The 19548-nt window shown below is 35.4% G+C and overlaps 1 protein-coding gene across 4 annotated transcripts in view; it reads left to right on the top strand.

Annotated features, from left to right (window-relative positions):
* The window catches only part of NEK7 (NIMA related kinase 7), a 165356-nt gene that overhangs the window by 85192 nt on the left and 60616 nt on the right, over positions 1 to 19548 (top strand). For all 4 annotated transcript variants that reach the window (XM_003823069.4, XM_055110070.2, XM_063597983.1 and 1 more), the window contains one exon: positions 10726 to 10866. In XM_003823069.4, the coding sequence (XP_003823117.1) occupies positions 10726 to 10866 (141 nt within the window). The remainder of the gene's footprint in view (positions 1 to 10725; positions 10867 to 19548) is intronic.

The raw sequence follows: 19548 nt of genomic DNA, 5'->3' as shown, positions 1-19548 counted from the left end.
CTACTGTCCTCATCTCTCTAACTCCTCAGGCCACACCTACTACCTCCTGTCCAGTCTCCCTGCTTCCATTCTTGCTCTACTCATCCTCCTTCCCAGTTCTCCATGCAGCATCATGAGTTATTTTTGTAAAATGTGTATCAGAACACAGTATGGTGCTACCTTGCTGAAAACCCAGACCCCCTTACTCCTTACTCTTGCTGTCAAAGTGTAATATGATTTTCTCAGTGCTTACCTCTTTTTCTTTTTCTTTTTCTTTTTTTTTTTTGAGATAAGGTCTCACTCTGACACCCAGGCTGAAATGCAGTGGCGTGATCTCAGCTCACTTTTTTTTTTTTTTTTTTTTTTGAGACAGAGTTTCGCTCTGTTGCCCAGGCTGGAGTGCAGTGGCTCACAGCAAGCTCCACCTCCCGGGTTCAGGCCATTCTCCTGCCTCAGCCTCCCGAGTAGCTGTGACCACAGGCGTGCGCTACTACACCCTGCTAGTTTTTTTGTATTTTTAGTACGGACGGGGTTTCACTGTGTTAGCCAGGATGGTCTCGATCTCCTGACCTCGTGATCCACCCGCCTCGGCCCCACAAAGTGCTGGGATTACAGGCGTGAGCCACCGTGCCTGGCCAGTCTCAGCTCACTTTTTGTATTTTATTTTTAGTTTTTGTATTTTTAATTTTTTTTTTGTATTTTTTTTTTTTTTAAGTAGAGATGGGTTTTTGCCATGTGCCGTGTTTTCCAGGGTGGTCTTGAACTTCCGAGCTCAAGTGATCCGCCTGCCTTGGCCTCCCAAAGTGCTGGGAGTGTAAGCATGAGCCACCTCGCCAGACTGCTCAGTGCTTACCTCTTTAACCTCATTTCTAACCATGGTCTCCCTTGCTCACCGTACTTCAGCCACAGTGTCCTTTCTGCTGGTCCTTGAACACATCGAGTTCATTTCTTCCTTAAGACATTTTCTCCAGATGTTTTTCTCTGCTATGGCTTCTTTCCTTTCTTTTCATTTTTTAGTCTCTGTGTAAATGTTACATCCTCAGCAAGATCATCCCTAAATTAACCAACCTAAAATAACTATCCACTGGTTTTCTGTCATGTTCTATATCACATCACTTACTTTGTTTTTCTGCATAGTGCTTCAGTATGCAGAATAAATATTAGATATTATTATATATTTGTTTATTGCCTGTTTAGTGTCTTTGTGCTATATCCTCCCCCAGTAATATTTGTGGAATAAATGAATAAATTTTTAACAACTGCTTTTTACTCTCTGTCTCTGTCTTTCAGTAAAAGGCTTTTTCTCTCCATATTTAACTTTGCCAGGTATAGCTGGTAGTGCTCATAGGGAAGTAGGGGAGATGGGAGTATCTTTGACGTTAATTAATTATCTTGCTCATGATAACATAGGAGAGATAATCAGTATTTTTGGTTACATCATTTGGATGTAGTAATTATTATGCTGGTAATATAACTAATGATAATTAAATGCTACAAATGCCAGGGTCTTATAAATGTTTAATTAGATAACTGCTTATATTTGGTCACTCATTTTTCTTACACAATAGTAAAATTTCCTCCTTTGATAAAAGGCCGGTTTTAATGATTAATGGCATATTGTCTAAACTGATGTAAGTCTCTGACACTTACGAAACTTTAGGAATAGGTTACGTTTGACATTTGACATAGTTAAAAAATTTAGGGAGATAATTTTTCAAATAGGAAGAAACACGAATAATTAGGTCTTGGTGGCACATATGGTGTTTTTTTGTTTATTTGCCTTTTTTGGTTTCCAGTGAAGTCTGTAGAAAATATGACAGGAGGTCTATAGAATACATGATAGAAAGGATATTCTGGTTTGTGTAATTTGTAGGTGGGTAACACCTTTTTAAAGATAAAAGATAATAGCATGAGCTTTATTGCTAAATAAAATTTGAAAGATATTTTAAAGTTTTGTTTTAAATTTTGGAGAAATCCAACAATATTAATATAAAATGTAAGGTAGTTTAATTAAGTGGCACAGGAAAATCAGTAAGAGATGAATTTTCAATAACAATGAAAACCTTATTAATGGTGTTAATTACTGTAATTAATACTGGCTTGTATATTAAATCATTGATAACAATACCTCAAGGAATTATCAGTACATAATTTTCTCTCTGGGGAGACTATTGAGTTCATGCTGTGACTCTTCTAATTTCCCCAGAGAGGATTATCATCATAATGTTATCCTGAATTATCTTATTGCTCAGTAAGTGTCCTTGCCTTCAAATTTAAAGCAAATTAAGAAATTAATTTAGTCCTGGGAAGTTATTGTTTAAGGAGTCTGCACCTGTGAAAATATGAACCAGTGGCAAACAGAAGGAATTGTATTTTCAAATGAAAAGTATCTATGTGAAGGAAGCTCAGTAAACACAGACTGATACGTAGAAGTTAATCCCAATTAGTTAGTAAGATCTCGTGTTAATGTGATTAGAGTGTATTCACATCAAAAAAAAGTTTGTTAATAAGAACCCAGAACAGTATACTGATTCTCTACTAGATTCTACTTAGAGCTTGTAGATAATTATAGTCATGCCCTTTGTATTTTGGGCCTTTTACATTCATTTAGTTCTTTCGAATACATTCACTGAGTTAGTATTTTTTCTCTACTTCATGGCATTTTGATAAAAAGCTGAAAAAAAAACCCCACTTTGGTCTCTACCTTTGAGAAACTCAGTGTGTCTGGAAGGAGAAACGTATATACATAATTGACCCTGGAACAACAAGAGAGTAGTTTGTGCAGCTGAAAACCTGTATATAACTTTTGACTCCCTAAAAGCTTAACTATAAATAGCCTACTGTTGACTAGAAGCCTTACTGATAACAGAAAGTCAATTAACACATGCTTTGTATGTTTTGTGTATTATATAATGTATTCTTACAATAAAATAAACTACAGAAAAGGAAATGTTAATAAGAAAATCATAAGGAAGAAAAATGATATTTAATATTCATTAAGTGGAAAGTAGATCTTCATCTTTATCCTCATTGTCTTTGCATTGGGTAGGCAGAGGAGAAGGAGAAAGAGAAGGAGTTTCTTGCTGTCTCATGGAAGGGAGAAGTAGAAGAAAATCTACATATAAGTGGATCTGCACAGTTCAAACTTGTGTTGTTCAAGAGTCAATTGTATAAACGAGTAATTAAAAGCCTGTGTGATCCAGGACCCAACATGGTGCCTGCGTTTGTATGCCTCTTTATAGAGTTGAATGACTACTGTCAATTGCTACAGAAACAGAGGTAGAAGCCAGTAAAGCTGCCTGAGCGAGCTGAAGATGATTCCTTAGAAGAGCTGACATGGAACTGAATCCCAAAGATGAGCTGTGGTTTGCTGGGTATGAAAAAGGAAGTTATTCAGAAGGCATGGGAATAAGCAAGTGCAATGCCATGGGCATGAGGCCAAAGTTCACAGTGCACTTGGGAAATACATGGTGCAGCTGATGGAGGGGGCCATAGCGAGGTGCAAAATTGACTTGAAAAGCCTTCTGTCATAGATAAGGCATCATTATCCTCATTTGATAGTGGAAGAAACAAAGTGGGTTTTTACTTCCATAAAAGTTGAAGGTCCTCTAAGTGACTCACCTCAAATCTAAAAGCCATTTTGTGCAGCTTAGAAAAAAAAAAACCTGGGTCATTAAGGAACTTCAAGAAACTGAGACTCAGTTTACACTCCAAATTAAGAACAGCAAAACATCAGTTTAAGTGATTTTATTTGGTTTATATTTCATATTGATTTGAATCTCAGTATTTTGCTGAGTTATTTTATTCCCAGTAACTTAAAACATATGGGACATAGAACATCATTCAACAAAGAGAATATAGCTATTTCCTAAAAATAGTTCTTTACTTGAGTGGGGACCCGTTTGATGATACCATTTTTTATTTAAAGCACCTAATGTAATGCTACCTACAGTGGAATGTAACTCAGCAAAATGAAGTATGGCATTGAAAACAATATACTATAATCGCTACCGAAGTATATAGATATATTACCTGCCTGATGATCTCCTAAAGGAGACCTCCTCTTATACAAGCTTATTTCTATACAAATTGCAGTGTGGCAAAGAGACCCAAGGGTAGTTGGAGATGTGCAGCTATGCTCCTTCTCATGTCAGCTCTCCACATCTACACTGGGTGACAGGACATGGGAGCAGATGAGACAAGCTGTCACTCACCCACACTGCCCTTTGAAGAAAGGCCATGGGGGGAAAAAGGTGCCGCAAATGGGCTGTGAAGTTTACATACACTGCCCACTGTTAAACAGATTACGTCTAATGAAGTGTCTAATGCTCAGGCCATATCAACCTAATCCTTGGTGGCAGTTCATCCCTCAACTGCCAAAAAACACCGCCCTCTGGCCCTCTTTCGCCACTCTGGCGGCCAAGCACAGGGAGGTGCCCAGTCTTAATAAACCAAGACAGTGTGTGATCTGACATGCAAATGTAGGTCATTGCATATGTAAATGTGTGATTACAAACCTGCATGCCAAAACACATTAGTAAGACTTTGCTCTCAGCATGCGGTTGTCACACTGCCTTAGCAGTTCACGCTAATATTTGTCAAGTTATTGTGCAGACAGAAGATGGAATTCCCAGTCAAATTTAATGTATCTGAATTGTTTGATAGTGTTCCTAATGATGAAGCTGTATTTTGCTGTTGAGATTGACAAATCTTCATTAAGTGAAAGAATGGTCTCCGTGTATGGGAGAAGGATTTATACTTATTAGATGACACAGACTATTCCAGTGCATCAATATAAACAATTCTTAGGAAATCATAGACAATTTAAAACATGTTTCCTTTTTAAACAAAACCTTTATTTAAAGTTAAAAACGTAAAAAATTGCCAAATATCCATTGGCTATATCTGAGAAGTGGTACTTTGTGAGTTTCTTTGTTACATATATATCATTTTGTCACATTGACACTTAATTGTAAATTCAATGGCTATGAAAAGAAATCCATTTACAAATGAACATTATGGCAAGTTATCTCCCTTTATTTCATAATTTTATTTTCATTCTATGTTTCTTATTGTGGAATACTTTTTCATCTTCATTTTAAACATGTTTCTATTCCATTTTTGTCTTTATTTTATTTTTTTTCTTTTAGTCAAAAGACTTAACATTGAAAATATCTGTGGATCATCATGTAGGGTCCCATAATGTTGGGTCATACATAAAGTGACTTTGCTTAATAACCTGGCAGTGTGGCATAGGCTATACTTGGGAATCAACTAGACATTCACTTGGTTTGATGACATCTACATTTTGGGATTGGTGACAGAATTGAATTTGATGGCATTTAAAGTCCTGATATACAGTGCCTGTTAAGTTGTGGGGATGAAAATGGGACCTTCTATCATTGTTGTAGTAATTATAACAATTATCTTATGGTCCTATACTTATGAAATGAATTTGAGAAATTTGAAAAATTTCTTGTACTCTGGTTATTTTGCATATTTTAAAGGAAGCATGATCTTTTTCTTGACAGTATTTTGGACTTCTAGAAGAAGAAAACAATGTACAATAACAAATTATTGCTTCTTTTTTTTTTAAGAGAAAACGTTGGGTTTGAATTATAGTGACTCTTTGGCAGAATTTTACAGTTAGATGTAGTGAATTTTACATGATAGATGTAGTAAAATTAAAAGATAAAATGTACTAAGGGTTAATGCAAAGTGTTGCCCATATATCAAAATAGCCTTTCTGCGTAAGTCTAGGATATGGGATCATCAGCCTTATCAAAGGTTTCTTTGAAGGACTAAGAGTTTAAGCTGAATGTAATGTGCTCATGAACCAGTACCATCTTTGCATTAATAGGTCTTTAATATTCAGTTTCATTAGAGGGTGCACTAGCCTGGCCCCACAAGAATGTCATGTTTGGCTTGGAGAGTACAGAGGGGGTGTGAGGAGAATGGTAAAAGGCACGGAAGAGTGTGCTCATCAGTACTCCAGGAATCTTGAAAAGGCTCAGGCATGCCTAGCCGAAAAAGAGAAGATATGAGGGCATGTGATAGTTTTAAATAGGCTTTTTTTGTTATATTTTAAACAGCTAGAGATGCTAAAATGAATGCCATCAGGAATGTAAAAGGTGATATTCCAACTTTAGCAATAGACAGTGTCTGACTGTAGTAGATGTTCAGGTAGTGTTTACCCCATAACTGAAGATTGAATGAATAAGTCCATGAACAAAAAGTGAATAAAAGAACTAGGACAATCAGTAAAATTTATAACCTGAATTTAGTCTCAAAATAGGGATGGCCACTGTGCCCCTGCCCCCAATATCTTATAATTATTTCTCTCATAGCACAGTGAAGAGCCTCTTCTATGTATTTGGGTAAGCCGTTTGAGAGCAGAAAGCATATCTCATTCATCTCTATTTCCCTAGCAGCCAGCATAGTGCCTGGCACATGGTAAATATCAAAAAATGTTATTTAATGATGCGGTAGTAAACTTCTTGCCACTGGACATATTCTTTGCAGAAGTTAAATAACTGTCAGGAAGTTAACAGGTGTTTCATGCATTAGTTGACAGTTTGGACTAAATGATTATGTATTTTTGTAAGGTCCATTTCAACTCAAAGATCTTTTCAAAAGAAAAGAAATAGCAGAGAAATACTAGATTGGGTGGGACAAGTTTATATTCTGTGAACTAAAGACAAGTTATAAGGAGTTCTTTTTTTGTGTGTGTGGGTTCTGCAATTCCTTTTATTTTATTTTATTATTATTATACTATTATACTTTAAGTTTTAGGGTACATGTGCACAATGTGCAGGTTAGTTACATATGTATACATGTGCCATGCTGGTGTGCTGCACCCATTAACACGTCATTTAGCATTAGGTATATCTCCTAAAGCTATCCCTCCCCCCTCCCCCCACCCCACAACAGTCCCCAGAGTGTGATGTTCCCCTTCCTGTGTCCATGTGTTCTCATTGTTCAATTCCCACCTGTGAGTGAGAATATGTGGTGTTTGGTTTTTTGTTCTTGCAATAGTTTACTGAGAATGATGATTTCCAATTTCATCCATGTCCCTACAAAGGACAGGAACTCATCATTTTTTATGGCTGCATAGTATTCCATGGTGTATATGTGCCACATTTTCTTAATCCAGTCTATCATTGTTGGACATTTGGGTTGGTTCCAAGTCTTTGCTGTTGGGAATAGTGCCGCAATAAACATACGTGTGCATGTGTCTTTATAGCAGCATGATTTATAGTCCTTTGGGTATATACCCAGTAATGGGATGGCTGGGTCAAATGGTATTTCTAGTTCTAGATCCCTGAGTAATTGCCACACTGACTTCCACAATGGTTGAACTAGTTTACAGTCCCACCAACAGTGTAAAAGTGTTCCTATTTCTCCACGTCCTCTCCAGCACCTGTTGTTTCCTTTCTTATGGTTGCCATTCTAACTGGTATGAGATGGTATCTCATAGTGGTTTTGATTTGCATTTCTCTGATGGCCAGTGATGGTGAGCATTTTTTCATGTGTTTTTTGGCTGCATAAATGTCTTCTTTTGAGAAGTGTCTGTTCATGTCCTTCACCCACTTTTTGATGGGGTTGTTTGTTTTTTTCTTGTAAATTTGTTTGAGTTCATTGTAGATTCTGGATATTAGCCCTTTGTCAGATGAGTAGGTTGCAAAAATTTTCTCCCATTTTGTAGGTTGCCTGTTCACTCTGATGGTAGTTTCTTTTGCTGTGCAGAAGCTCTGTAGTTGAATTAGATCCCATTTGTCAATTTTGGCTTTTGTTGCCATTGCTTTTGGTGTTTTAGACACGAAGTCCTTGCCCATGCCTATGTCCTGAATGGTATTGCCTAGGTTTTCTTCTAGGGTTTTTATAGTTTTAGGTCTAACATTTAAGTCTTTAATCCATCTTGAATTAATTTTTGTATAAGGTGTAAGGAAGGGATCCAGTTTCAGCTCTCTACATATGGCTAGCCAGTTTTCCCAGCACCATTTATTAAATAGGGAATCCTTTCCCCATTGCTTGTTTTTCTCAGGTTTGTCAAAGATCAGACAGTTGTAGATATGCGGCATTATTTCTGAGGGCTCTGTTCTGTTCCATTGATCTATATCTCTGTTTTGGTACCAGTACCATGCTGTTTTGGTTACTGTAGCCTTGTAGTATAGTTTGAAGTCAGGTAGCGTGATGCCTCCAGCTTTGTTCTTTTGGCTTAGGATTGACTTGGCGATGCGGGCTCTTTTTTGGTTCCATATGAACTTTAAAGTAGTTTTTTCCAATTCTGTGAAGAAAGTCATTGGTAGCTTGATGGGAATGGCATTGAATCTATAAATTACCTTGGGCAGTATGGCCATTTTCACGATATTGATTCTTCCTACCCATGAGCATGGAATGTTCTTCCATTTGTTTGTATCCTCTTTTATTTCCTTGAGCAGTGGTTTGTAGTTCTCCTTGAAGAGGTCCTTCACATCCCTTGTAAGTTGGATTCCTAGGTATTTTATTCTCTTTGAAGCAGTTGTGAATGGGAGTTCACTCATGATTTGGCTCTCTGTTTGTCTGTTATTGGTGTATAAGAATGCTTGTGATTTTTGTACATTGATTTTGTATCCTGAGACTTTGCTGAAGTTGCTTATCAGCATAAGGAGATTTTGGGCTGAGACAATGGGGTTTTCTAGATATACAATCATGTCATCTGCAAACAGGGACAATTTGACTTCCTCTTTTCCTAATTGAATACCCTTTATTTCCTTCTCCTGCCTAATTGCCCTGGCCGGTGCTTTCAACACTATGTTGAATAGGAGTGGTGAGAGAGGGCATCCCTGTCTTGTGCCCGTTTTCAAAGGGAATGCTTCCAGTTTTTGCCCATTCAGTATGATATTGGCTGTGGGTTTGTCATAGATAGCTCTTATTATTTTGAGATATGTCCCATCAATACCTAATTTATTGAGAGTTTTTAGCATGAAGGGTTGTTGAATTTTGTCAAAGGCCTTTTCTGCATCTATTGAGATAATCATGTGGTTTTTGTCTTTGGTTCTGTTTATATGCTGGATTACATTGATTTGCGTATACTGAACCAGCCTTGCATCCCAGGGATGAAGCCCACTTGATCATGGATCAAGAGAGAGGATTCTCTCTTTTTCTGTTGATTGGAATAGTTTCAGAAGGAATGGTACCAGTTCCTCCTTGTACCTCTGGTAGAATTCGGCTGTGAATCAATCTGGTCCTGGACTCTTTTTGGTTGGTAAGCTATTGATTATTGCCATAATTTCAAAGCTGTTATTGGTTTATTCAGAGATTCAACTTCTTCCTGGTTTAGTCTTGGGAGGGTGTATGTGTCAAGGAATTTATCCATTTCTTCTAGATTTTCTAGTTTATTTGCGTAGAGGTGTTTGTAGTATTCTCTGATGGTAGTTTGTATTTCTGTGGGATCGGTGGTGATATCCCCTTTATCATTTTTTATTGCGTCTGTTTGATTCTTCTCTCTTTTCTTCTTTATTAGTCTTGCTAGCAGTCTATCAATTTTGTTGATCCTTTCAAAAAACCAGCTCCTGGATTCATTAATTTTTTGAAGTGTTTTTTGTGTCTCCATTTCCTTCAGTTCTGCTCTGATTTTAGTTATTTCTTGCCTTGTGCTAGCTTTTCAATGTGTTTGCTTTTGCTTTTCTAGTTCTTTTAATTGTGATGTTAAGGTGTCAGTTTTGGATCTTTCCTGGTTTCTCTTGTGGGCATTTAGTGCTATAAATTTCCCTCTACACACTGCTTTGAATGCGTCCCAGAGATTCTGGTACGTTGTGTCTTTGTTCTCGTTGGTTTCAAAGAACATCTTTATTTCTGCCTTCATTTTGTTATGTACCCAGTAGTCATTCAGGAGCAGGTTGTTCAGTTTCCACACAGTTGAGCGGTTTTGAGTGAGTTTCTTAATCCTGAGTTCTAGTTTGATTGCACTGTGGTGTGAGAGACAGTTTGTTATAATTTCTGATCTTTTACATTTGTTGAGGAGAGCTTTACTTCACCTATGTGGTCAATTTTGGAATAGGTGTGGTGTGGTGCTGAAAAAAATGTATATTCTGTTGATTTAGGTTGGAGAGTTCTGTAGATGTCTATTAGGTCTGCTTGGTGCAGAGCTGAGTTCAATTCCTGGGTATCCTTTGCAAGGAGTTCTTATCTAAAAGTTCAGAGTCTTCATCCCTATGTTGTATCCTTCTTCCTTAATTAACTTCCTTTTTAGGCTTTCCTATCTCACATAATATATATATATATATGTATAAAATACATATATACACATATATATGTATGTTTATATATTTATTAAAACATGTATATGTATGTTTTATATATTAAAACATATATGTATGTTTATATATTAAAACATGTATGTTTATGTATTTATTAAAACGTGTATGCATGTTTATATATTTATTAAAACATATGTATGTATGTTTTATATATTTAGTAAAACACACATATATATATATGTATGTTTTAATGTATTCCTTGTTTATTCCCCTCACTAGAATGTAAGTTCCTCAGGTACAGGGATTATTGTCTCTCTAGTCTGCTACTGTATCGTCAGTGTGTAGGACAGTGCCTGGCATAAGTTCAGTAAATATTTGTTGTTGAGTGAATGGATGTCTGCAAACTTACCCTATGTGTCACCTACATATATGAAAATGATCAATGATTGTGTGTATTGCGTGTATATTGTGTGATTGAAAATTTTTCTGACATTTTTAATTACAGAAGGCCTTACGACCGGATATGGGCTATAATACATTAGCCAACTTTCGAATAGAAAAGAAAATTGGTCGCGGACAATTTAGTGAAGTTTATAGAGCAGCCTGTCTCTTGGATGGAGTACCAGTAGCTTTAAAAAAAGTGCAGGTAAGATGACTTTAATTATATAAATCAATGTAAAATTATACTATGTGAATTATAGATGAGAAAAGTATATCCTGAATGATTGGGTACTGATAGCCTTAAGTTGAGAATGCTGGGAAAGAATGAACGTTGTATTTTAAAAGCCAGAATCAAGTGTAGTATGGAGTGGAAATATTAGTTTTAACACTATTTCTAGGCTTTAAAAATTTAGCTCGTATTGAACCTCAAAAAGCTTTCACAACTCTAGATTTTAAGAGGCAGATTTGAGTCATCACCATTACTTCTACCTGGACATTTAACTAGATGTTGAATACTCACTGAAGTTCTACAGCTATAGGCACTGTAGTCAGAAACTAGAGTCACAAAATGTACTGCCCGAAGTTAGTAAATGGCAGTTAAACTATACCAGCAAAAAAATGAAAGGAAAATGAAGTGAACTTTATTTACTTGGAAATAAAAACGAGGCAGATAAAATTAGAACATTGATACCTAACTTTAAAATCTCTTATTGTATTTGTGTCATTCTGGAATCAGATTTGCTCTCTAATCCAGACCCTTTCCTGTCTTCTCAAATTCATTTATCTTGCTCCAGCTCCTCTTTCCAAGTCCTGCCCTAACCCTGGAGTTGCAGTCCAACTGAGCTACCCTGGAATGCTCACTTGCCAGAGCCCTGAATGTTTCACTTGCCCTAATGAGGTCCTCTGGCCTAGAAAGTACTTGTCTTTCTGCCTTCCAGTGTGTATGACATCAAACAGTAAATCACACAGTGAATCATACACTTTTACTTCCCTTTTTCAATTATAGTAATAGTTATTCTTCACCTGTGCTACAGCCTATTTTGCTTTCAAACTCTTTTATCTTTTTTCTGCAGAGACCTGTGAAATCTAAATGTCTTTTTTTTTTTAAACTTCTTAAGATGATTAGTATACTTGTGACAGCCAATATAGAGATGAACAGTTTTAATTTACATTTAAAAATGAAACTGATGATTTATAAAAGGTTTTATCTGGTGTATGTGTTAGATGTAAACAATAATAGAGATACCCGCATGTCCACAAGGCAGCTTAAGAAATAAACATTAAAAATATTTTCGACATGTGTGTGCCACTCCCTTCCCTCAGAGATAACCATATCCTGAATGTAATGTTTATCATTCCTTTGTTTTTCTTTATTGTTTTTCCTACATTGGTATGAATTTCTAAAATAGTCTATTGTTTACTTTTGCATTTTTTTAAACTTTACATAAATGAAGCATGTTTTATATATGTATTACACGCACACACACTCACACACAGCTTGCTTTTTTCACATAGCATCGTGTTTGAGCAATTAGTCCGTGTTGGTGCATGTGCTGTAGTTTATCCTTTTTGCTACTGTATAATATTCACTTGTTCTTGTTGATTGCTGTTTAAGTTGTTTACAGTTATTTGCTATTACAAACAATGCTTCTCTGATATTCTCATGTCTTTCCTAGTATACACATACAAGAATTTCTCTCTTGTTTGTGCTTAAGAGTGGAAATGACTGCATCCCACAGGGGATGCATGTGTACTGCAAGTTAATGCCAAGTTGCTTTCCAAAGTTGCATTGGTGTAAGTTTTCACCAGCAGCATATAAGAATTGCAGTCTTCTCTGTTTTAATATGCCACTCAGAGCTTAAGAAAACACAATATGGGATGTAGTTATTAGTGTTTATGAAAGAGATTACTTTTGGAACGATTATTCCCTTACAAAAGAACTCTGATTCATTTTTAAAATGGATTAAATTTCTACTATGATCTCTGAGCACCCAGGGAAATAAAAAAGAAACTAGTGGTATTATTCCTGCCCTCCAGGGGAACAAGAGTCTATCTAGAACAGTTTAATGTTAAACCCTGTGGCATGGGTTCCTGATTTAAATAAGAGTTCACAGAATGGAGATGTCAATTTGAGCTGTTGGAATTGGTGGAATTGGAACTTAAGCCAGGCTATAAATATGAGCCCAGATTGTGGTGAGCATTGGAGCCAGACAGAGGAATTTGAACCGTAGGCAATTGAGGATGCATTGTGGACTCTCAAGTAGAGTAACAATCTTCAAAATCCATTATTTTCAAAGTAAAATTACAAGCTTAACATACAGAATAGAATGGAGAGAACATAGCTGCCAATCTGCCACAGATTGTCAAGATGGGAGGTTGGATGGATTGAGATCCATTTGGAGGTCTCTGGGGACTCTTGGATCCCTTGTCTGATTCTGAGTGTGGAAAACAGGGCTCAATTCTGTCTCTAATGATTATATTTTACATTGCAGAACCTTCTCATTAGAAACAGAAAGAAAGAAGGGAAGAAAGAAAGAATGGAGGAAGGGGTGGAGGGAGGAAGAAAAAAGCTCTTGCTGCATTTTTCTATTGATTGGGAATTTGAATAAGTGTGAGTTAATTTGCACAATTGTATTTCCATTCAGTATTAATTGGATATTACCCTCTAGCTGCCTCTGTTTTACGCTGTGATAAACCTCAAATTACTGTAGGAAGTTAAAGTTTATTCTTTTGGATTATCCCATTCCTTTCTGCTTTAGTGTTGATATTGTGACATCTAGTTTAAACCTAATTTCTTCGTAGAAGACAGAAATGGTATTGTGAAGATATTCTTACCTTATTTATTAGGGAGCAACGCCTTAAACCTTTGTAAGGAGAAATATATTTGCATTTTAGACATATTGATTCTTGTGACATATTACACTTGTGCTGAACAGGAAAACCCATGGTTCTTTATTTTTAAAATGTCATCTCTGCAGCTTAAAATACAAAATTTTATAATATTGCTGACCAATGCTTTTCCTTTTTGAAGAATGCTAACCTAACTCTTTAAAAAAACCCTAAAGAATTAAATATTGAATTTCCTCATGCAACTTGTTATTTTAAGGCTATATTACTTGTCTCAAGAACTGTATTACTGTTCCCAGGTCCACTAGACTCCTTCTTGAATACTTTGGTTGAGTTCATAAAATATTGGTTTTATCATTCATTTCTCTGCTTACAAATTTTTAATGAGATACCATCCAGAATCCTCAGCTTAGTTTTTAAGGCCCTTCCCTACTTTGTGCCACTCCATTTAGTTCACTGATTGAGGGCTATTAACAAAGGATGTGTTCAGCTCTGGCCATTTTCCTGCAGGTTTGCCTGTTACCTGTATGGGAAAGAAGAGTGTGTGCGCTAAATGCGTGTTACTTCTTGGAAATCATAAAGGGATCTGAGAGCCTACAGTATATGGCAACATTAACCAATCTTTTTGAAAATTTACCTGTATCCCATCATGGTTCATTTGCAAAAAAATAAGATGGTACCTTAACTAATAAAACAATTTTGAAATTCTCTGTACCAACTTTGCTTTTCTTTCTCTCTTGCCTCCTTCTTCAGTGCTTCCCTTCCTGCTGATCATTGAATTCATTCCTCCAGTATTTATTGGCCACCTAGTGTTTATTGGTCAGTGTCTAAGGCTTTAGGAAGATTAAGATAAACATAATGAGACTCATGGGATTCTAGTGGGGGTACAACAAAGACACCTCTAACATAATGAGATAGTCACTGTGATAGGAGCAGCCTTGAAGAGAACAGGTGTGAGGAGGAGCTTAGGAAAGAGGCTTCACAGAGTTTGTGAGCTGGGTCTCAAAACTTACGTTCTTTATGTTGGAAGATTATCAAAAACTTATTTTGATCTGGTATATGCAATCTCTATTTTATTATATTTTGCTCATTGATTAGAGCTATAGGATTGAAGTTGGTTTTTATTTCATCAGTCTGACATAGTGTTACAGTAGTGTGAATTTTGGGTCTCACTGTTTCTTAGTTCTTTGACCATTGTTACTCTCATTTTTAAATAATATGTGAGGTATTTTGATCCTTTGTTCATTAATGCTTAATTTCTCTTTGCTTACTCTTAACTATATTTCTAGATAACACTATTTTACTGTGTGGCAGCCATTGTCAGTGAGATTTATTTTAGGAAGAAAAGCTAAAATAATACTTTATGTATTTATACAAATAAACATAAAGTGATAATATTGTTCAGATTTACCTTTTGATTCAGGTGATCTCAAAAAGTCTTCCCCAAAGTATTCTTTGATATTGAATGCTTACCTTTTATTTACTTATATTTGTTAGTTGCTTTAAAGTATTTTTCAAGCAAATGACTTTTTAATTTCTATTAATAAGTTACTTTTTATCATCTTAAGTTTAGATTCTGCATGTTTGCATATAATTAGAAATTAGGATTATATATGATCAGAAATTTGTGGACAATGATAGCACTTCCATAATACATAGACTGATTTTAATATATTCATAACCTCTGTGGCTCTGCCTTCAATCTCTTCTTCAGTGTTCATTGTGATTAATAAATTTATCTTGCAGCTTTTATGAACTTCATTTAATCTCTATAGACTTCCTTTCAGATTTCCAATTGTTATTTGAATAAATGAAAACTAAGCATTTGTAAGAATAATTCATAAATGTCATTTAAAAAATACAGAACAATTTGGTAAATTAATGTTAGTTTTTACTTGTCAAGATGGAATAGGCTTTTATCTTTAAAATTAAAGCTTTTTAATTTTAATTACTTGTACTTGCAATCTTAAGCATTTCTAAGCAGATAAGAAACAGAAAATTTCCAGTTTTATGGATTGTTTAACATTTTGGGGTTAAACTACTATATGGCAGACACTGTACTTGACAATAGGGACACAATAGTGGGACACAATAATTAAATCCAACATTTTTGTGTGGAAAATAGACAATAAATCAAATAATTATAGCAAAAAATAAATCAAATAATTATAGCCAAAAAGGAAATGACCATGCTGTGGTATTAGAGACAAACTAGAGGAGGAGAGCATTTTAGATAGAGTGTGCAGCAAAGGCCTCTCCGAGGATGTGAAATTTAAGCGTAGGTGGAGGATAAGGAGTCAGTCATCTGAAGGGTAGTGACAGGAAGGTTCTGGCTGTAGAGCCGGGCACGGTGACTCACGCCTGTAATCCCAGCATTTTGGGAGGCCGAGGCGGGCAGATGACGAAGTCAAGAGATCAAGACCATCCTGGCCAACATGGTGAAACCCTGTCTCTACTAAAAATACAAAAATTAGCTGGGTGTGGTGGCACACGCCTGTAGTCCCAGCTACCTGGGAGGCTGAGGCAGGAGAATCGCTTGAACCCGGGAGGTGGAGGTTACAGTGAGCCAAGATCACGCCACTGCACTCCAGCCTGGAGACAAAGCAAGACTCTCTCAAAAAACAAAAACAACAAAAACAAAAACTTGTTTAGTATATATTTCTAAGTACTTTGTTTTCTGCATTTTGAATGGTCTTTCTTCTAACAATTTGACATATGCCTTTTTAAGGGGATATTTCTGTTAAGTTACTAGAAGGATTTCATTTCCTTTTAAAGAAATCTAGTGTTAACCTTTTCAGTTTGATTAGCTATGAGTAATTTTGGCAAAATTTTAAGATGACAAAAGAAAACCTTTAAAATGATTCAGAGAATACCAAGAATGTGTCATTACTTGCCTAACCACAGCTCATCCCTTGCTCTTACCAAGTATAAAATGAGTTTAAAAACCTGAAGAAACTTTGGTGGAGCTGAATGAAAATGATGCCTCCTAAAGACTTGTTTGTACATATTATATGCAAGATATTCTTACAAAGTCCATATTTTCACCCAAGACATACTGCTTTTTCTTGCTCATGAAATCATCGGACAGCTTTGAATCTGTGTTTGGGAATGATGTAATCTAAATATTCATTATTATTTATTTTTGTCTTGACTTGTTGGCTGAGAGAAAGATAAGATACTTCTGAATTTCCAGTTAAATGTATTTGTAAATGTATTTTGCTCAGAATTTAGTTTTGCTTTAGATGTGCCATCAATGCTTATTTCTCCCTGTGTTTGAGGAGTGACTTTTGGTATTATTGAAAATTCAGTTAAAAATAAAAGTCAATTTGTAATTCTAAATTAATTTTTATAACTTGAATTAAAGATTTTGTATGTAGCATGTTTCTATCTTGATATGTTGTATCTTGTTATGGTTTCCTAAAACTCTTATACATCTATTATTCATTCTTATCTCACTCACCCTCTTTTGTTTTTAAAAATGTTGTTCCACATCATAGAGACATTGATTACTGAGAGATTAAATACATATATGTCTCCAAGTTTGTGATTTTCTTCATTTTAATTACTGGTACTATATGGGCATTATTCTTTCTCTGCCTCCTAAAACAAACAAACAAAAATACCAGGAATTACATCAAGATCTGATATACTTACAATTTTGTGCTTTCCAGTATATCTTTGATTTATCTCAAATTCCTTGTAAATAGCATTTCCTGAGAATGGCATCAGCATTCATGATGTGTCAAGAATCAGTTATTTCTCATGCCATTTTGATTTAAAGTGCAAGTAGTCTGTGTGTGTGTGTTTCATACCTATAACTAATATCAAGTTCAAATTTTTCTGTTTCCATTAGTGTTTGTTTTATTGTTTAACATGTTGATATAATAATCCCTTTGGGGGAATGAATGGCATTTCTATGTGAAATTGCTAAATGTAAAGTTTATTCCTTCAGTTCAAGAACTTTCGATTTTACACACACACACACACACACACACACACACACACACACACACACACACACATATATTTTCCTGAAGGGCATTACGCATTCCTGCTTATATAAATCAGTTATTGAGAGCCCTTCCAGCCAGCCATGCTCACCCCCATTAAGGTTCTTACATCAGTTTGAACAAGTAGCACTTACAAGTTGCGTGTTAATTTTCTGTGTTGCAGTCTGCATTCTGCATCTGACACTGTGCATCTTAAAGGACTGCAAGATGGTTTTCTTATTTGTATCTGTAATAAAATCTGATAGTAAGATGGCATTCGGCATGGATTTTTTATATGTAGAAAGGGTGGACATTAACAGTTTAAGCTTGTCTGTACTCAGGATCAGGTTATTCATATTAATAATTTGTGTATAGAGTTAAAACTATGATGCTCTTGGAGAAAATTTCTGCAAGGTTTTTCCTTCCTTCCATAAATAGTGTCATATGGTTTGTTCTTTAATACTGGTAATTTTTTTAACCCCTGCTATTGGTGTCCATTTATATCTAGCTCATTTTGTCAAAGCTTAATGTATACAACAGCTTAATGTTAGCTAAAACATATCTTACTAGATAGTTTATGTGAACTTTGTGATAGTGATTTGCCACTCATAGTCCTTTCCTTTTTTTTTTTTTTAACCCCTTTTCCTTTCCTTGCTGTTGTTTCATTGTGTTGCATTCTGTTCCATTCTGAAATCATGGTAGTTAACATGAGTTTACTGTGGCTGACATGGTTAGAATTACTGCTAATGGAAGAAAGAGAAGTTAACTCTCTTTAATATATGTACCGGCATACATATTTCTTCTTCTGTTATTTGATTAAGTGGGAGAAACTTTGATGTAATCTAGTCTGTCTCTTTTTGTAAACCATCAAGTAAGGTAAGGCTTTATATTTTTTCAAATCTTAAACTGCAGTGCTCAACTATTTTACATTAAAAGTTGCAGAACGTAAATTTGATACTTGAAGTTTTCATTAGAAGTAGTAGAACCAAAATAATGTTAGTGAAAAAGCATATATATCATTTTATATACTGCTATTTTCACTATGCAAAAAGCACATGCGTTTGTACAAGAAATAGAAGGGACTGAGCCAAAGCTAAAATTCTTTAAGGCAGTGAGTTTATGGATTTTATTTTTGCTTTATAATCTTATCTAATATCTTCATATGGTTTTTTAAATTAAGACAAATTAGAACTTTGTGTATCTTTGGATATTAAGAATGATATCTAGAAAAAGTTGCCTCTTATAAGCTGTAATTATACACCCTTATTCCATATTTACTTTTATGCATTAGATATCTTTTGTTTCTGACTGGCAGAATCCTATAATTCTTTCAAGGTTCACCTCTAATGGTACCTGCTACCCTACATGGGAGGAATTTCTTCCTTAGGTTTCTAATACTACACTTTGTACACACATATATTTTAATACTTATTAGCTAGTTGTGTATGCATTAGACTTTGTGACAGCCTGGCTCATTGAGAAAACACTGACTATGGAGCTAGAACAACCTGGCTTCAAGTCCTGATTCTGTCCTTTACTAGTTTTATGATCATAAGCATATTATTTAATCTTTTTGAGCCTCAATCCTCATCTTGTTATTTTGGCCAATACTACCTGTCTTATAAGATTGTAATGAAGTTTAAAGCGTCATGTGTAAAGAGGCCAGCCCTCTCTGGTAGTGTCTAATAACTACTTCTCTAATTAAAAAGACTTGGATTCTGCCACTCCTTTGACATTGTACCTTCTTTTCCTGGAATGTTAGCTGGCTGAATCAGGAAGACTTGATCAAGCTGATTACTAAAAATGTCATTAATTTTTTTATTTGTTATGTAACTAGGGTTTTAATCAGCTTGCAGTACTGACTTAGATTTTTTTTGCAGTCTCTAAGATATTGCTTTTTTAAATGTTGTTTTCCAGACACTTAGAACTTTGAGAGATTTGTGTTTTCAGAGACACATGAAATATCTTTTTGATTGTATTTTTTATTTTTATGTTTTTAACAGTAGGTTAATATTTTTCAACCTTTTCTTCATTATCCTTCCCCCAAGCTG

Source organism: Pan paniscus, chromosome 1 (assembly GCF_029289425.2).
Source record: "Pan paniscus chromosome 1, NHGRI_mPanPan1-v2.0_pri, whole genome shotgun sequence".
Classification (NCBI taxonomy): Eukaryota; Metazoa; Chordata; class Mammalia; order Primates; family Hominidae; genus Pan; species Pan paniscus.
Note: the sequence above shows the minus strand (reverse complement) of the source record. Positions and strands in the feature narration are given on the sequence as shown.